The following is a 12,136-nucleotide window of genomic DNA, read 5'->3' as shown; positions in this document are numbered from 1 at the left end:
TGTATGTTTGTTACACTTTCACGCAAATACTACTGAACCGATTACAATGAAATTAAGCACACATATAGCGGGTAAATTAGATTATTACATACGAAGGTTTTTTCCCGAAAATCTCACAGGAACGGGAACTATGTGGGTTTTTCAACCCAAAAAATTACATAAAACTGCCTTCAAAATATGTGTTTGTCAAAATTCAAGTGAAAAGACAGATTCTATATCCGTATGTATTAATTTTTTCCCTTTTATGTTATGTGCCAAGCACACGTGTCTTAAGTGAAACTTCTTTGGCATAACTCAAAGATACCAAAAACGTCGCCTTACCCGATGACGTGACGGTATTGCCATGAGGCGACCTTGAAATTTTACTCTCAACGCGTCTTAAAAAGATTCACTTCAAAAGGAAAGAAAAGAAAGAGCTTCTGTGTCTGTACGTTACGCCTTTTTTATGTATATATATACAGGGTGTCCCACTGTTGGTATACTAAGCTCAAAGGAGGTTATAGTTTTGCATACGCTGAGTACGTAAAAAATAATTAAAAAATTCCAGACGCATTTTTTTTTCAAATAGATGAATTCTTAAAACTCTATGTGTACACCCATAACAAGCGAGCCGCCCAACTTTGCCACCAGCACGTGAGCTATCGTTTAAGATTATGTTTTCATAGATAAAATGCTCATATTAGAGAAGCGGTATATGCCGGCTGCGCGAAGCTAGAGAAGAAAACATGGATTTTCAGGAAAAATTTAGCAAAAAATTTTGGACGTAATTTTTTTTTAAAGTATTTTTTACGTGATCAGTATATGCAAAACTACAAGTTCCTTCGCGCTTAGTATACCAAGAGCGGGACACCCTGTATATATATATATATTGATAATGTACAATGCAGATTTTTTTCCATAATTGAACAAAAAATAAATAAACAAATAATTACCAGATAGCATTTGTTCCAACTCCCCCTCCGGATCTTCAATGTATCGAAGAAGGGGGGACGGAGGCGCTTTGAGTTCACCGAAAATTGGCTGAAAACACACAAAATATATTAATTTTGTGAGAAAAGAAGTGTATTATAGTATTTTTTTATTATTAATGTCACCACTACTTATAAAAGTATAATTAATAGTAATATGAACGTATATTTTTAGTCTTTTTCACCAATCTAAGCACCGTTCTCATAACATCAACTTTTTGTCATACCTAAATATCGTTCTCATTACATATTTTTTTAATACACAGTCTTTCCAACCCTCTAGAAAAGTGCGCACGATTCTTATACACTTAGGTTTATATATTTTGTTTGCCAATTTTTTTTAAGATAAATTCAGTACAAAAAAGTACTTTTGTTCAAAATTTTTCGGATTTATTCCCGTTTTTCCCCGTTTTTTCCCCACCTACCTGAACCCACTTCCCCGCACCATCTCTATACGGTCTCAAACTCCCCACAGGTCGTCCTTTCCAACCCCAATCATCGGGCGGTGGTTGAATATCTGCGCACGATTCATCGTCTGAAGAGCATTCCGAGTCCGTTGAGAGCGGTTCGTAAGCGCGCTTTTGCGGTTTCTGCTGTGAAATAAAGGAATAATTGGAATTATAATGACATAGTAAAACTGCATTTAAAAATATTTGCAGCAACAGAAGTACCGACATTTTGGATTTATAGGAAATATTCCGCTTTTGTGAGTTTTATTTGCCGTGATGATCTTCACGAACACGTATTTAAACATATGGAAATAACAGCCATTGTTATAATTCTATTTATTTCATTTTTACACGAATAAAAAAAAGTTTTTCCATCATTTTGACACCATATTTTTCCCAATTTTGCCCACTACCCCCTAAATTGTACCCTACCCTTACCTGTTCAACAAGCACAGTTTTCCTCAACACATAAGGGTGGTTCTCCGGCAATGGCACGAGATGGCAAGGCAGAACGCGTATCCCCAGCCAGGACATAAACAGCAGGGCCCCGCGCGGGCCACACTCTAGTAAATAGGCCCCGATTAGGGCTTCCACGCAATCTGCTATCGATTTGTCTGGAAAAATATTGATATTATAGAGCTTTTATTACACACATACATGTGAAGTGATAAAATGTTAGTATACAATCTTAATCTTATCTTAATATCTTAATACTATTATAAAGGCGAAAGTTTGTATGGATGTATGGATGTATGGATGTTTGTTACTCTTTCACGTAAAAACTACTGAACCGATTACAATGAAATTTAGCACACATATAGAGGGTAACTTCGATTAACACATAGGATAGGTTTTATCCCGGAAATCCCACGGGAACGGGAACTATGCGGGTTTTCCTTTGAAAACGCGGGCGAAGCCGCGGGCGGAAATCTAGCCTATACTAATATTATAAAGCTGAAAAATTTGTTTGTTTGTTTGAACACGCTAATCTCAGGAACTACTGGTTCGATTTGAAAAATTCTAAGTGTTAGATAGCCCATTCATCGAGTAAGGCTATAGGCTATATATCATCACGCTAAGACCAACAGGAGCGGAGCAATGCGGGTGAAACCGCGGAGCACAGCTAGTATTTATATATAATGTGATTGTTTAACTGTTTATAAATAGACGGTTTTGCCAGTATTTAAAACTTATAAGTTATAGTTAGTAGAAACTCCTGAAATGCATTCTGTCTTTTATTAATAAAATTTTATTTTTTCAAAAAAAAAATTAATAAAATCCTATTTATGGATGTTTTTGTTTGTTGTAACGTTAAATACGTTACGCAGACATAAAAAAGGAATTCATTAATTTATGGCCTAAATAAATACCTGGTATACTGTGCTGTGTAATCAAGTTGTACGGAATGAAACACCCTGTATTGTCGACCGGCATTTTAACGCTCTTCTCCTTGCCTTCTTGATCATCCTGTATAATAAATAAATATATTCAGGACAATTTTCACACACGGCACGATCTGATCCCATACTAAGCTTTCGCTTGTGTTATGGAAACCAGATGGCTGATAAACATACATATGTATATAATTTTAAATAAATACTTATATAGATAACTAGCGGTCCGCCCCGGCTTCGCCCGTGGTACATGTTTACGTTTTCTCTACATAAGAACCATCCTCGTACTTCAAGGAATATAATAAAAAAAGAATTATCGAAATCGGTTCAGCTGTTCTCGAGTTATGCGCTTACCAACACATTTTGCGATTCATTTTTATATATAAAGAAGAAGATTAACACCCAGACACAGAGCAAACATCTATGTTCATCATACAAATATTTGCCCCGGGTGGGAATCAAACCCACTACCTCTGGCTTGGAAGGCAGGGCCACTACCAACCAAGCCAACCGGTCAGTCAATTAATCAAAAGGAAGAAAGGTTAAAGCAAAATCAAACTTATTAACACTGTATATGAATGAATTAAAGTTGGATTTTCGGAAATACTTCAATGACATAGACAGCAATGAGTGAATGAATGAACGAGTGCATGAATGAGTGGGTAAGTGAATGAGTGGCTGAGTGAATGAGTGGGTGAGTGAATGAGTGGCTGAGTGAACGATTGAGTGAATGAGTGAGTGACTGACTGAATGAGTGAGTGAATGAATGAATGAATGAATAACTCACAGTAACGCCGGGCTGCAGTGTGGGCGGCGGTTTGTGGCACGGCGGCAGCCAGTTGTCGTGCGGCTCGAATTTGGACGCTATCATTCGAGCGCCGAGACGCTTGTTCCTACCTAATCGGTAGAGGTTCAGGTTCGATACCTGGAAGATAATTTGAAAAAAAAATCATAGCTTTCAAATGAGTAATTTATAAGGAAATAGATTTCCGCCCGCGGATTCGTTTCCGTTTTCAAAGAAAATATGGGATTTCCAGGATAAAAAGAAGCCTATGTCTTATTCTGGGTCTTCAGCTACCAACAAAGCAAATTTCATTGTAATCGGTTGAATAGTATTTGCGTGAAAGAGTAACAAACATTCGCATTTATAATATTAGTAGGATAAAAATAATTACTGCAGCGACACCTCGTTTGCGTAATTTAGAGCAAGGTGTCGATACAATCACGAGGCGAGATGTTAAAACTACATATTTCGCCATATTGTGGCAAGTACTGAAGTCGCGGGTTCGAATCTCGCTTAAAGATCGATTTTTTTAAATTATTATTAAGAAATTTCACAAATGTTCGTTAATTATTTAGTGTACACGTAAAAATAACAGAGAATGACTGATAATAATATGCATTATTCTTTTTTACGGGAAATAAATGAGATATTATTATTAAAAACAGTCATCACTGAAAATCGGTGCTGTGACTTTTTTTTTTTACGTCACAGATGTTCACCGAGTGATTTCCCCTTTTAATGGTATCATGCTTCACAGACTACACACTTCAATGTGTATTTTTAAGTATTGTAGTAAGTAAGTATTGTAGCATATAAGTATTGTATAAATTGTTTTTCATTATGTATGTGTGAGGCTATGTGTCATTAAATAAACGTTTTTTCTTTCTTCTTTCTTTCTTTCTCATCAAAATATGGGATTCATATATGGGATTACCTGTTTACTCCTCATATGGGATAATTTCCCCTCGTGTACTGCCGGATGGGCACAATACAAATAGGCTGTAATGGCGAATTTCAAAAAACTATCCCCTATAGTTTCCAAACGCTCTAAGTTGATACCGTCGTTCGCGTTTGACATCGTTAACGCCTGTAAATAAATACGTGAGATTTTAATATTAAAGTAGGTCTTTATATACTTTTTTTTAAGGTAATTAAGAAGGTTTATGACTGGTGTTATTGGTTGCTGATAATGTATTGGATAGCCTATTTGACACTTTTGAACGTAATATTTCATATTTTATTTGTCCTTTTATCAGATAGATAAGGTAATTAGGGCTGATTTTTCAATCCTTGGTTAAAACTTATTCGTCGAATAATGTATAAAACTACCATTTTAAAAACGTATTCTAATTGCCCGTATTTGACAGTTTACGTGACATTTTAATATTATCGTGTAATACTTTATTGGAAGGATAAATTTTATCCAAGCCTTGAAAAATTGGCCCTAAGAAGCTTAAAATATCTCACTTTCTGAATAAATTTAAAACATTCGAATCTGTAAAATTCAAAATTTAATCATGTTTCGCAAAAAAACATCAAAATCTGTTCAACGTTTTTTACGTTTCATCAAATATATAGAATTATCAACAAAACACAACAAATCTCGATTTAAACCCGTCAAAAAACTTCAAACTACAAAAATCACTATTACCTGTAATATAACACTAGGACTAGGCCCCGGGTGTCCCTCCAAATTGGGCTGATAATCGAAATCGAACTCTTTACCATTCTGACCTTTATCATCCAAGTAATAAGGTCTAATTTCCTTTTTACCCCATTCGCTTGCTATTTTTTCATATTTATCCTTATTGTCAAAACCTACGTTCACAATTTTCTCGTTAACATAATTAGACGCATCTATATTTATGTCCTTCATGGAAAAACAATTTAATTTTTTAATGTCTTCTTGTTTTAACGTATTTTTTAAGTCGGATAGTAATTTCCTTTTATTTTGTTCTACCGATTCCAATGTGATTTGTCCGTTCTGTAGTTGTACTCCATTTAAATATGGGTATAATTGGACTAATTTGTTTTCTTCTGTATTCAATTCTTTGTTTTCTAATTCCATTGTTTTATCTTCAAGAAGACTGTCATTTTTATTACTATATAAAATTTCATCTGTATCTAATTGATGAAGTATATTATCTTTAGATAGAGGTGTTCTAGAATCTTCTTTACTGTCTATTATAGTTTTTTCTTCATTGTCTGTTACATTTTTGAACGAAACACTTATTAAATCGCTAACTGTCTCTCTGCGTTCGGAAACATTCGATTCATTTGTATTTCCTTGTTTATCATTATTTTCTCTATTAATAAAAATATTTATTTGTTTGTCCGTTTCTCTGACTTCTGGTAACAAATCAAGAATCGGTTTATCTTTTGTTATGAAATGTCCATTTTCAATTATTTCTTTTTTATGTAATTCCACGGATTTTCTGAATTTCTCGACGTGCTGAAAAGATGTAGGATTTTTTAAACATGTTAACAGATATTTAAATAAAATTTGGTACGTAAAAGATTGAATCATCTATACTAATATTATCAAGCTGAAGAGTTTGTTTGAACGCGCTAATCTCAGGAACTACTGGTCTGTTTTGAAAAATTCTTTCGGTGTTAGATAGCCCATTTATCGAGGAAGGCTATAGGCTATAATATATCATCACGCTAAGACCAACAGGAGCTGAGCAATGCGGGTGAAACCGCGGGGCACAGCTAGTTATTTATATCAGGGAACTTGCTTCTTATCTCTTTCTTGTTGAAGTGAAAACTTCTTTAGCGGCGTTGAGCACTTTTTCTGTAATGGGTATAATAAAATCTTAAACTCGCGTCAGGACACGTGACCTGATCGAAAAAGCGTAAGACGGATACCATTCCAAAATATCAAACATGCTCAACGTTAATAATCAAGTTTTCACTTCTGCCGGCACTCCCCCAGTGCAACCCGTCTTTTTGAAGTGAAACTTCTTTATCGGGGTTGGAAAAAAATTAGTGTAACATTTTTTCGTTACGCGTGACATTTTTCTGTTACGCGCCATCTTTTTCTTATCCCTATCATGCGTGATTCGACGTATTTCTGTAAAGTTGCATATAGTAAATTATTTTTTGAAAAATAAGGTCATAAAGAAGTTTCACTTCTTACGTGTGTACACTAGTACACTCACACATTTTTTTATGTGTACGTCCATCATCCCTACTCACCTCGACGGTAGCCTTGCCCCCTCTAAGCAATCTCTTACACTCAAGTAGATCTCTCGCGGCATCTTCCGTGTCCGGTTTGGGCGCGGGTGCGACCGGACGTTTCCGTTCAACGTCTACTGCTTCCGCTTCGTGTGCCGTTTTGTACTCTATGCGTACTCCCATGGCTGCTAAAGAGGGGAAAAATAATAATTATGGTTTAAATAAATAAGATAGAGTTAACCCATGAATAGAAAAATAAAAAAGACGGGTTGCACTGGGGGAGTGCCGGCAGAAGTGAAAACTTGATTATTAACGTTGAGCATGTTTGATATTTTGGAATGGTATCCGTCTTACGCTTTTTCGATCAGGTCACGTGTCCTGACGCGAGTTTAACATTTTATACCCATTACAGAAAAAGTGCTCAACGCCGCTAAAGAAGTTTTCACTTCAAAAAAATATTCAAAAGTCTTTATATATAAAAATGAAACCCGTTTCGCGTTGTCACGGTATCACGCGTGAACGTGTTGACCGATTTCGATAATTCTTTTTTTATTATATTCCTTGAAGTACGAGGATGGTTCTTATGTAGAGAAAACGTAAACATGTACCACGGGCGAAGCCGGGGAGGACCAATAGTAAGTTATAAAAGAGACCACTTGATCTCTTGTAAAGTCATATTTAGCAAGATTCTATATTTCACAATTAACACAAAATGAAAACACAAACCATTAGTGTTTTTACTGCTGCAGAATCCCTCCGAATCATCGTCACTACCTTCAGAATTGAGATCCGAATCGTCCGTGTCGAAATCACTGGAAAAGACGAAAAAATAATAAAAAATAATTAAAAATTTTTATTGACTTGGTTATCTTTTTGTTATAGTCACTGTAAGATGATATTTTAGATATAACTAGCAAACCGGGTGAACTCCGTTTCGCCACCAGAGACACCTTTTCTTTGCTATAAACCTCACGGAGCCCGAGACCTTTCCAACGAATGCAAAACCGGGGAATTCGGTTCGTGCGTTCTGGGGTTATAGCGTCAGGAAGGAAAACCCGACTTATTTTTATATAGTAGAATAAATGTTATAAGAATCTTGTTGTTGTAAGGACGTTTTCCTTAAAAAAAAAATAGCGTGTTTGCCGAGAACACGTTTCCGAAGGGAAACGTCTTTGGCAAGAGTCGAAGATACCAAAATCTTTGCCTTACTCAATGACGTGACGGTATTACCATATATGTTACGACATTGAAATTTTACTCAAACTCAAACGTTTAATACATACAATTTATCAATTTTCTTATCTATATTCTATTCTATATATTATAAAGCTGAAGAGTTTGCTTGTTTGAACGCGCTAATCTCAAGAACTACTGGTCCGATTTTAAAAATTCTTTCGGTGTTAGATAGCTCATTTATCGAGGAAGGCTATATGTTATATAGGGTGTCTCAGCGCCGATTTTAAACTTTAAACACGAATTTCTCGGCAACCTGCGGGGTTAGCTGGAGGGGAGTGGTAGCGTTCGATAGGTGACGAGTGCGGATTTTTTTGTGGCCATAGCGCAGTAGTCTGGTACGCACCGTGCGTACGCAGTAGAAGCGTACTTATGCAATACGTTTTCGTTGAGTGAAAAACGGTGTAAATTTGTAGTCGCTATGAAATCCACCGTTTGAGTGATGCCCCGAGTACTCAATTAATTAAGTCGTGAGGAGAGAAGTTTAGAGCGACAGGATGTTTACTAAATCATTCAATTGGACCACGAAATAGACCTGTGCGATCGATTGAACACATCGACCGCGTCGCCGCTGCGGTCACGGAACATCCAAGACGCTCACTTAGACATCATGTTGCCTCTTTAAGCCACCATCGGTAACTTTTTTGTACCTCAGCTGCAAGAAGAGGATATTGACAAGTCTGATGTATGGTTTCAGCAAGATGGGGCCACAGCCAACACTGCTAGGGACGCACTAAATACGTCATTTCCGGGAAAATTCATAAGCCGCTCTGGAGACATATTGTGGCCACCCAGATCTCCCGATTTAACCCCCGCTGACTTTTTTTTATGGGGTTGTCTCAAAGCAAAAGTTTTTGATACCCCTCTTACAAATTTGGAGCAGTTGAGGACTAAAATAACGACAGAAGTGAGAGCCATTTCAGCGGACATCCTTCGGCGCGTCTCGGCAAATTTGCGTGTCTGATTTGAAGAGTGCATTCACCATGATGGAAGACATCTTGACGGTGTAATATTCTGTACATAAAATCCGCACTAATACACTTTAATTTACTACAGTAAAAATATTATGAATACAATTTGTTTTTTTTATACAAATTTTCAAAGTTTAAAATCGGCGCTGAGACACCCTGTATATCATCACGCTAAGACCAACAAGGGCGGAGAAATGCGGGTGAAACCGCAGGGCACAGCTAGTATTTTATATATTGATGTTATTTTAAACTTACCTAGACATATAAGAGCAATCGCTATCCGCCATAGAGAAAGTCCTTCCCGCGTTAAAATTCTTCGGCTTTGGTATCGGCTCCGACCAATTTACGCCGCCTTGTGGTGAAATGTAGTAAAATTATACAATAAATTATATCGTATTTTTGTGATTTTTTCGAGTTTTTGCATTAATAATTAAGGAAAGGCAAAAAAAATATTTAACTTTATAAAATTAAAAAACAGCGTGTGTCAGAAGTGAAACTTCTTTCGCAAGATTTAAAAGATAGCTAAATCGTCGCTTACTCCATGACGTGACGGCATTGCCATGACGCGACCTTAAAATTTTACTCTCAACTAAAGAAGTTTCACTTAAAAAACACATTAAAAACCTCAAAATCCTTAATTTTTTTTGGTAAAACGACTCATGAAAAAAAACAAATGTGTGCGTGTACTAGTGTACACACGTAAGAAGTGAAACTTCTTTATGACCTTATTTTTCAAAAAATAATTTACTATATGCAACTTTACAGAAATACGTCGAATCACGCGTGGTAGGGATAAGAAAAAACATTTAAAAAGCTCCCAAATCCTTAAAAAAACATTAATAATAATTACCAGTAGCCGAAGTGCACAGTGTAACATTATGTGGGAGGGGCTCATTGAACTCGTCGAGTGTGAGCGGGATAGAAGACGCCATGTCGTTACTCCATGTGCCTATTTCGAAACCCTGGAAATAATAAATAAATAAATAAATAAATGTTTCAGGACAATTTTCACACACGGCACGATCTGATCCCATACTAAGCTTTCGCCTGTGTTATGGAAACCAGATGGCTGATAAACATACATATATAATTATTGTAAAGTTATACTTATGTAGATAATGCCACGCGGTTTTACCTGCATTGCTCCACTCCTATCGGTCTTAGCGAGATGATATGATGATGATAGCCTATAGCCTTCCTCGATAAATGGACTATCTAACACCAAAAGAATTTTTCAAACTGGATCAGTAGCTCCTGAGATTAGCGCGTTCAAACAAACAAACTCTTCAGCTTTATAATATTATAGTATAGATAAATAATAAATACTTACACTTTCAGCGTCTTCTTTTTCTTGCAATATATCATTGATTGTCTTCTCTTTAACTTCTACCGTCTCTTCTCCATTCTTCTCTTGCGTCTCTTCTATCTCTTGTTCTTCTTTTCCTCTGAAAGTGACAATTTATTGATTAATATCTAGTTTTAGATTTGTAAAATAAAACTCATTTAATTCAATGGTTCTATTTTCATTCAATTTTAATCGAATTACATGAACTATTACAAAAAAAATGTAAAAAAAACATTTAAATTTAATCCAGTCAATTAACTGCTATTTATTTTAAAATTAAAGCTCTAAAATGCAATTCCATAAAGAGGCAACAATACAAAAAAGTGTTAGTAAAAAGAACAAAGACAGAGCTATATAGATCGTCTAGCGCCATCCCTTTCCCACACTGAAATTAAAACTGCTTTAAGACGTCACGATAAATAAAAAGTAAATCTTAATATATATAAATCTCGTGTCACAATGTTTGTCCTCAATGGACTCCTAAACCACTTATAGTCTGTCCATTATAAGAATTGCTTTTTGACAGCTCGACGGGTGATACCAGAAGTGATGTTCAAAAGATTATCGATTGTGATACCATTTCAATTATAAATTCAAAATATTATCATAAATCGAATCAGGTACGTAAATAATAATTACAACGTAAACGTACTAATAAGATATGTAATAATAAGACCACATATCTATGCATTGTATGTTAAAACTAAACTAAACTAATATTTTATTATTTATTGGTTTCTATCTTACAATTTGGTTGTCTTTACGTTTAAATTATATAACATAATAGAAGAGTTTTTCTGTTTCGGATATATTTTACAGAGTATTTCTATCGATTATTATAATCTATCGACCCATCATTGAATAATTCTGTGTAGACATCACTAAGTGGGCGGGACCTGTCTATGAAGAACGATAATTATTTGTATGACATTTTAACATAAACAATACAATCTTTCATAGGCGTGAAGCTGTCAAAAAGCAAATAATATAATGGACAGAGTATAACCGATTATAATAAAATTCGCACACCATGTGCAGTTCGATCCAACTTGAGAGATAGGATAGTTTAAACATGTAGGTACCACGGGCGAAGCCGGGGCGGACTGCTAGTAATTATATAAGAAATAGAATCTTACTCTTCTTTCTCTGGCTCATCGCTTTTACTCCAGTCTTCTGTTTCTTTCTTTTTGTCGTGTTTTTCCGAATCAGCGCTGAGTACCTTGGATAAATGAAAATAATAATTATTATAATAATTTATAACAATCTATTTAAATGGTTTATTCAACTAGACAAAACATATACATAATCTCGTAAGTAGTGTAAGAAGGATATAGGTGGGAGGGTAACTACTTATTATCCATACTAATATTATAAATGCGAAAGTAACTCTGTCTGTCTGTCTGTTACTCAATCACGCCATAACTACTGAACCAATTTGCATGAAATTTGGTATAGATATATTTTGATACCCGAGAAAGGACATAGGATAGGTTTTATCCCGGAAATCCTACGGGAACGGGGTTTTCTCTGAAAACGCGGGCGAAGCCGCGGGCGGAAAGCTAGTAATATATAAAATTTACGATGTAAAATTTTTACAAATTTCGAGATGAATCAATATTCTATAAATTATTAAAATTTAAATACATAATGTTAAAAACATACAACGGTATTTTATTTATTACTAGCTCTCCACCCGCGGCTTCGCCCGCGCAGTCAAAGAAAAACCCGCATAGTTCCCGTTCCCGTGGTATTTCCGGGATAAAACCTATCCTATGTCCCGGGGTAAAAAGTAACTCTGTCTGTCTGTCTGTTACT

General features: G+C 35.6%; 1 protein-coding gene across 1 annotated transcript in view; it reads right to left on the bottom strand.

Moving 5' to 3' along the window:
- Positions 1-12,136, bottom strand: part of Dcr-1 (Endoribonuclease Dcr-1) — a 53,043-nt gene that overhangs the window by 8,685 nt on the left and 32,222 nt on the right. Inside the window, exons 24-36 of the mRNA XM_090118758.1 lie at positions 11,458-11,540; positions 10,307-10,421; positions 9,827-9,938; positions 9,232-9,328; positions 7,499-7,584; positions 6,794-6,960; positions 5,247-6,047; positions 4,530-4,682; positions 3,599-3,736; positions 2,788-2,884; positions 1,856-2,031; positions 1,394-1,561; positions 933-1,020 (exon numbers count right to left, since the gene is read on the bottom strand). Coding sequence (XP_089974884.1) covers positions 933-1,020; positions 1,394-1,561; positions 1,856-2,031; positions 2,788-2,884; positions 3,599-3,736; positions 4,530-4,682; positions 5,247-6,047; positions 6,794-6,960; positions 7,499-7,584; positions 9,232-9,328; positions 9,827-9,938; positions 10,307-10,421; positions 11,458-11,540 — 2,281 coding nt within the window. The remainder of the gene's footprint in view (positions 1-932; positions 1,021-1,393; positions 1,562-1,855; positions 2,032-2,787; positions 2,885-3,598; positions 3,737-4,529; positions 4,683-5,246; positions 6,048-6,793; positions 6,961-7,498; positions 7,585-9,231; positions 9,329-9,826; positions 9,939-10,306; positions 10,422-11,457; positions 11,541-12,136) is intronic.

Source organism: Colias eurytheme, chromosome 31 (assembly GCF_061535395.1).
Source record: "Colias eurytheme isolate Ceu_HAF_F1 chromosome 31, ilColEury1 Martin Lab GWU primary, whole genome shotgun sequence".
Taxonomy (NCBI): domain Eukaryota; kingdom Metazoa; phylum Arthropoda; class Insecta; order Lepidoptera; family Pieridae; genus Colias; species Colias eurytheme.
Note: the sequence above shows the minus strand (reverse complement) of the source record. Positions and strands in the feature narration are given on the sequence as shown.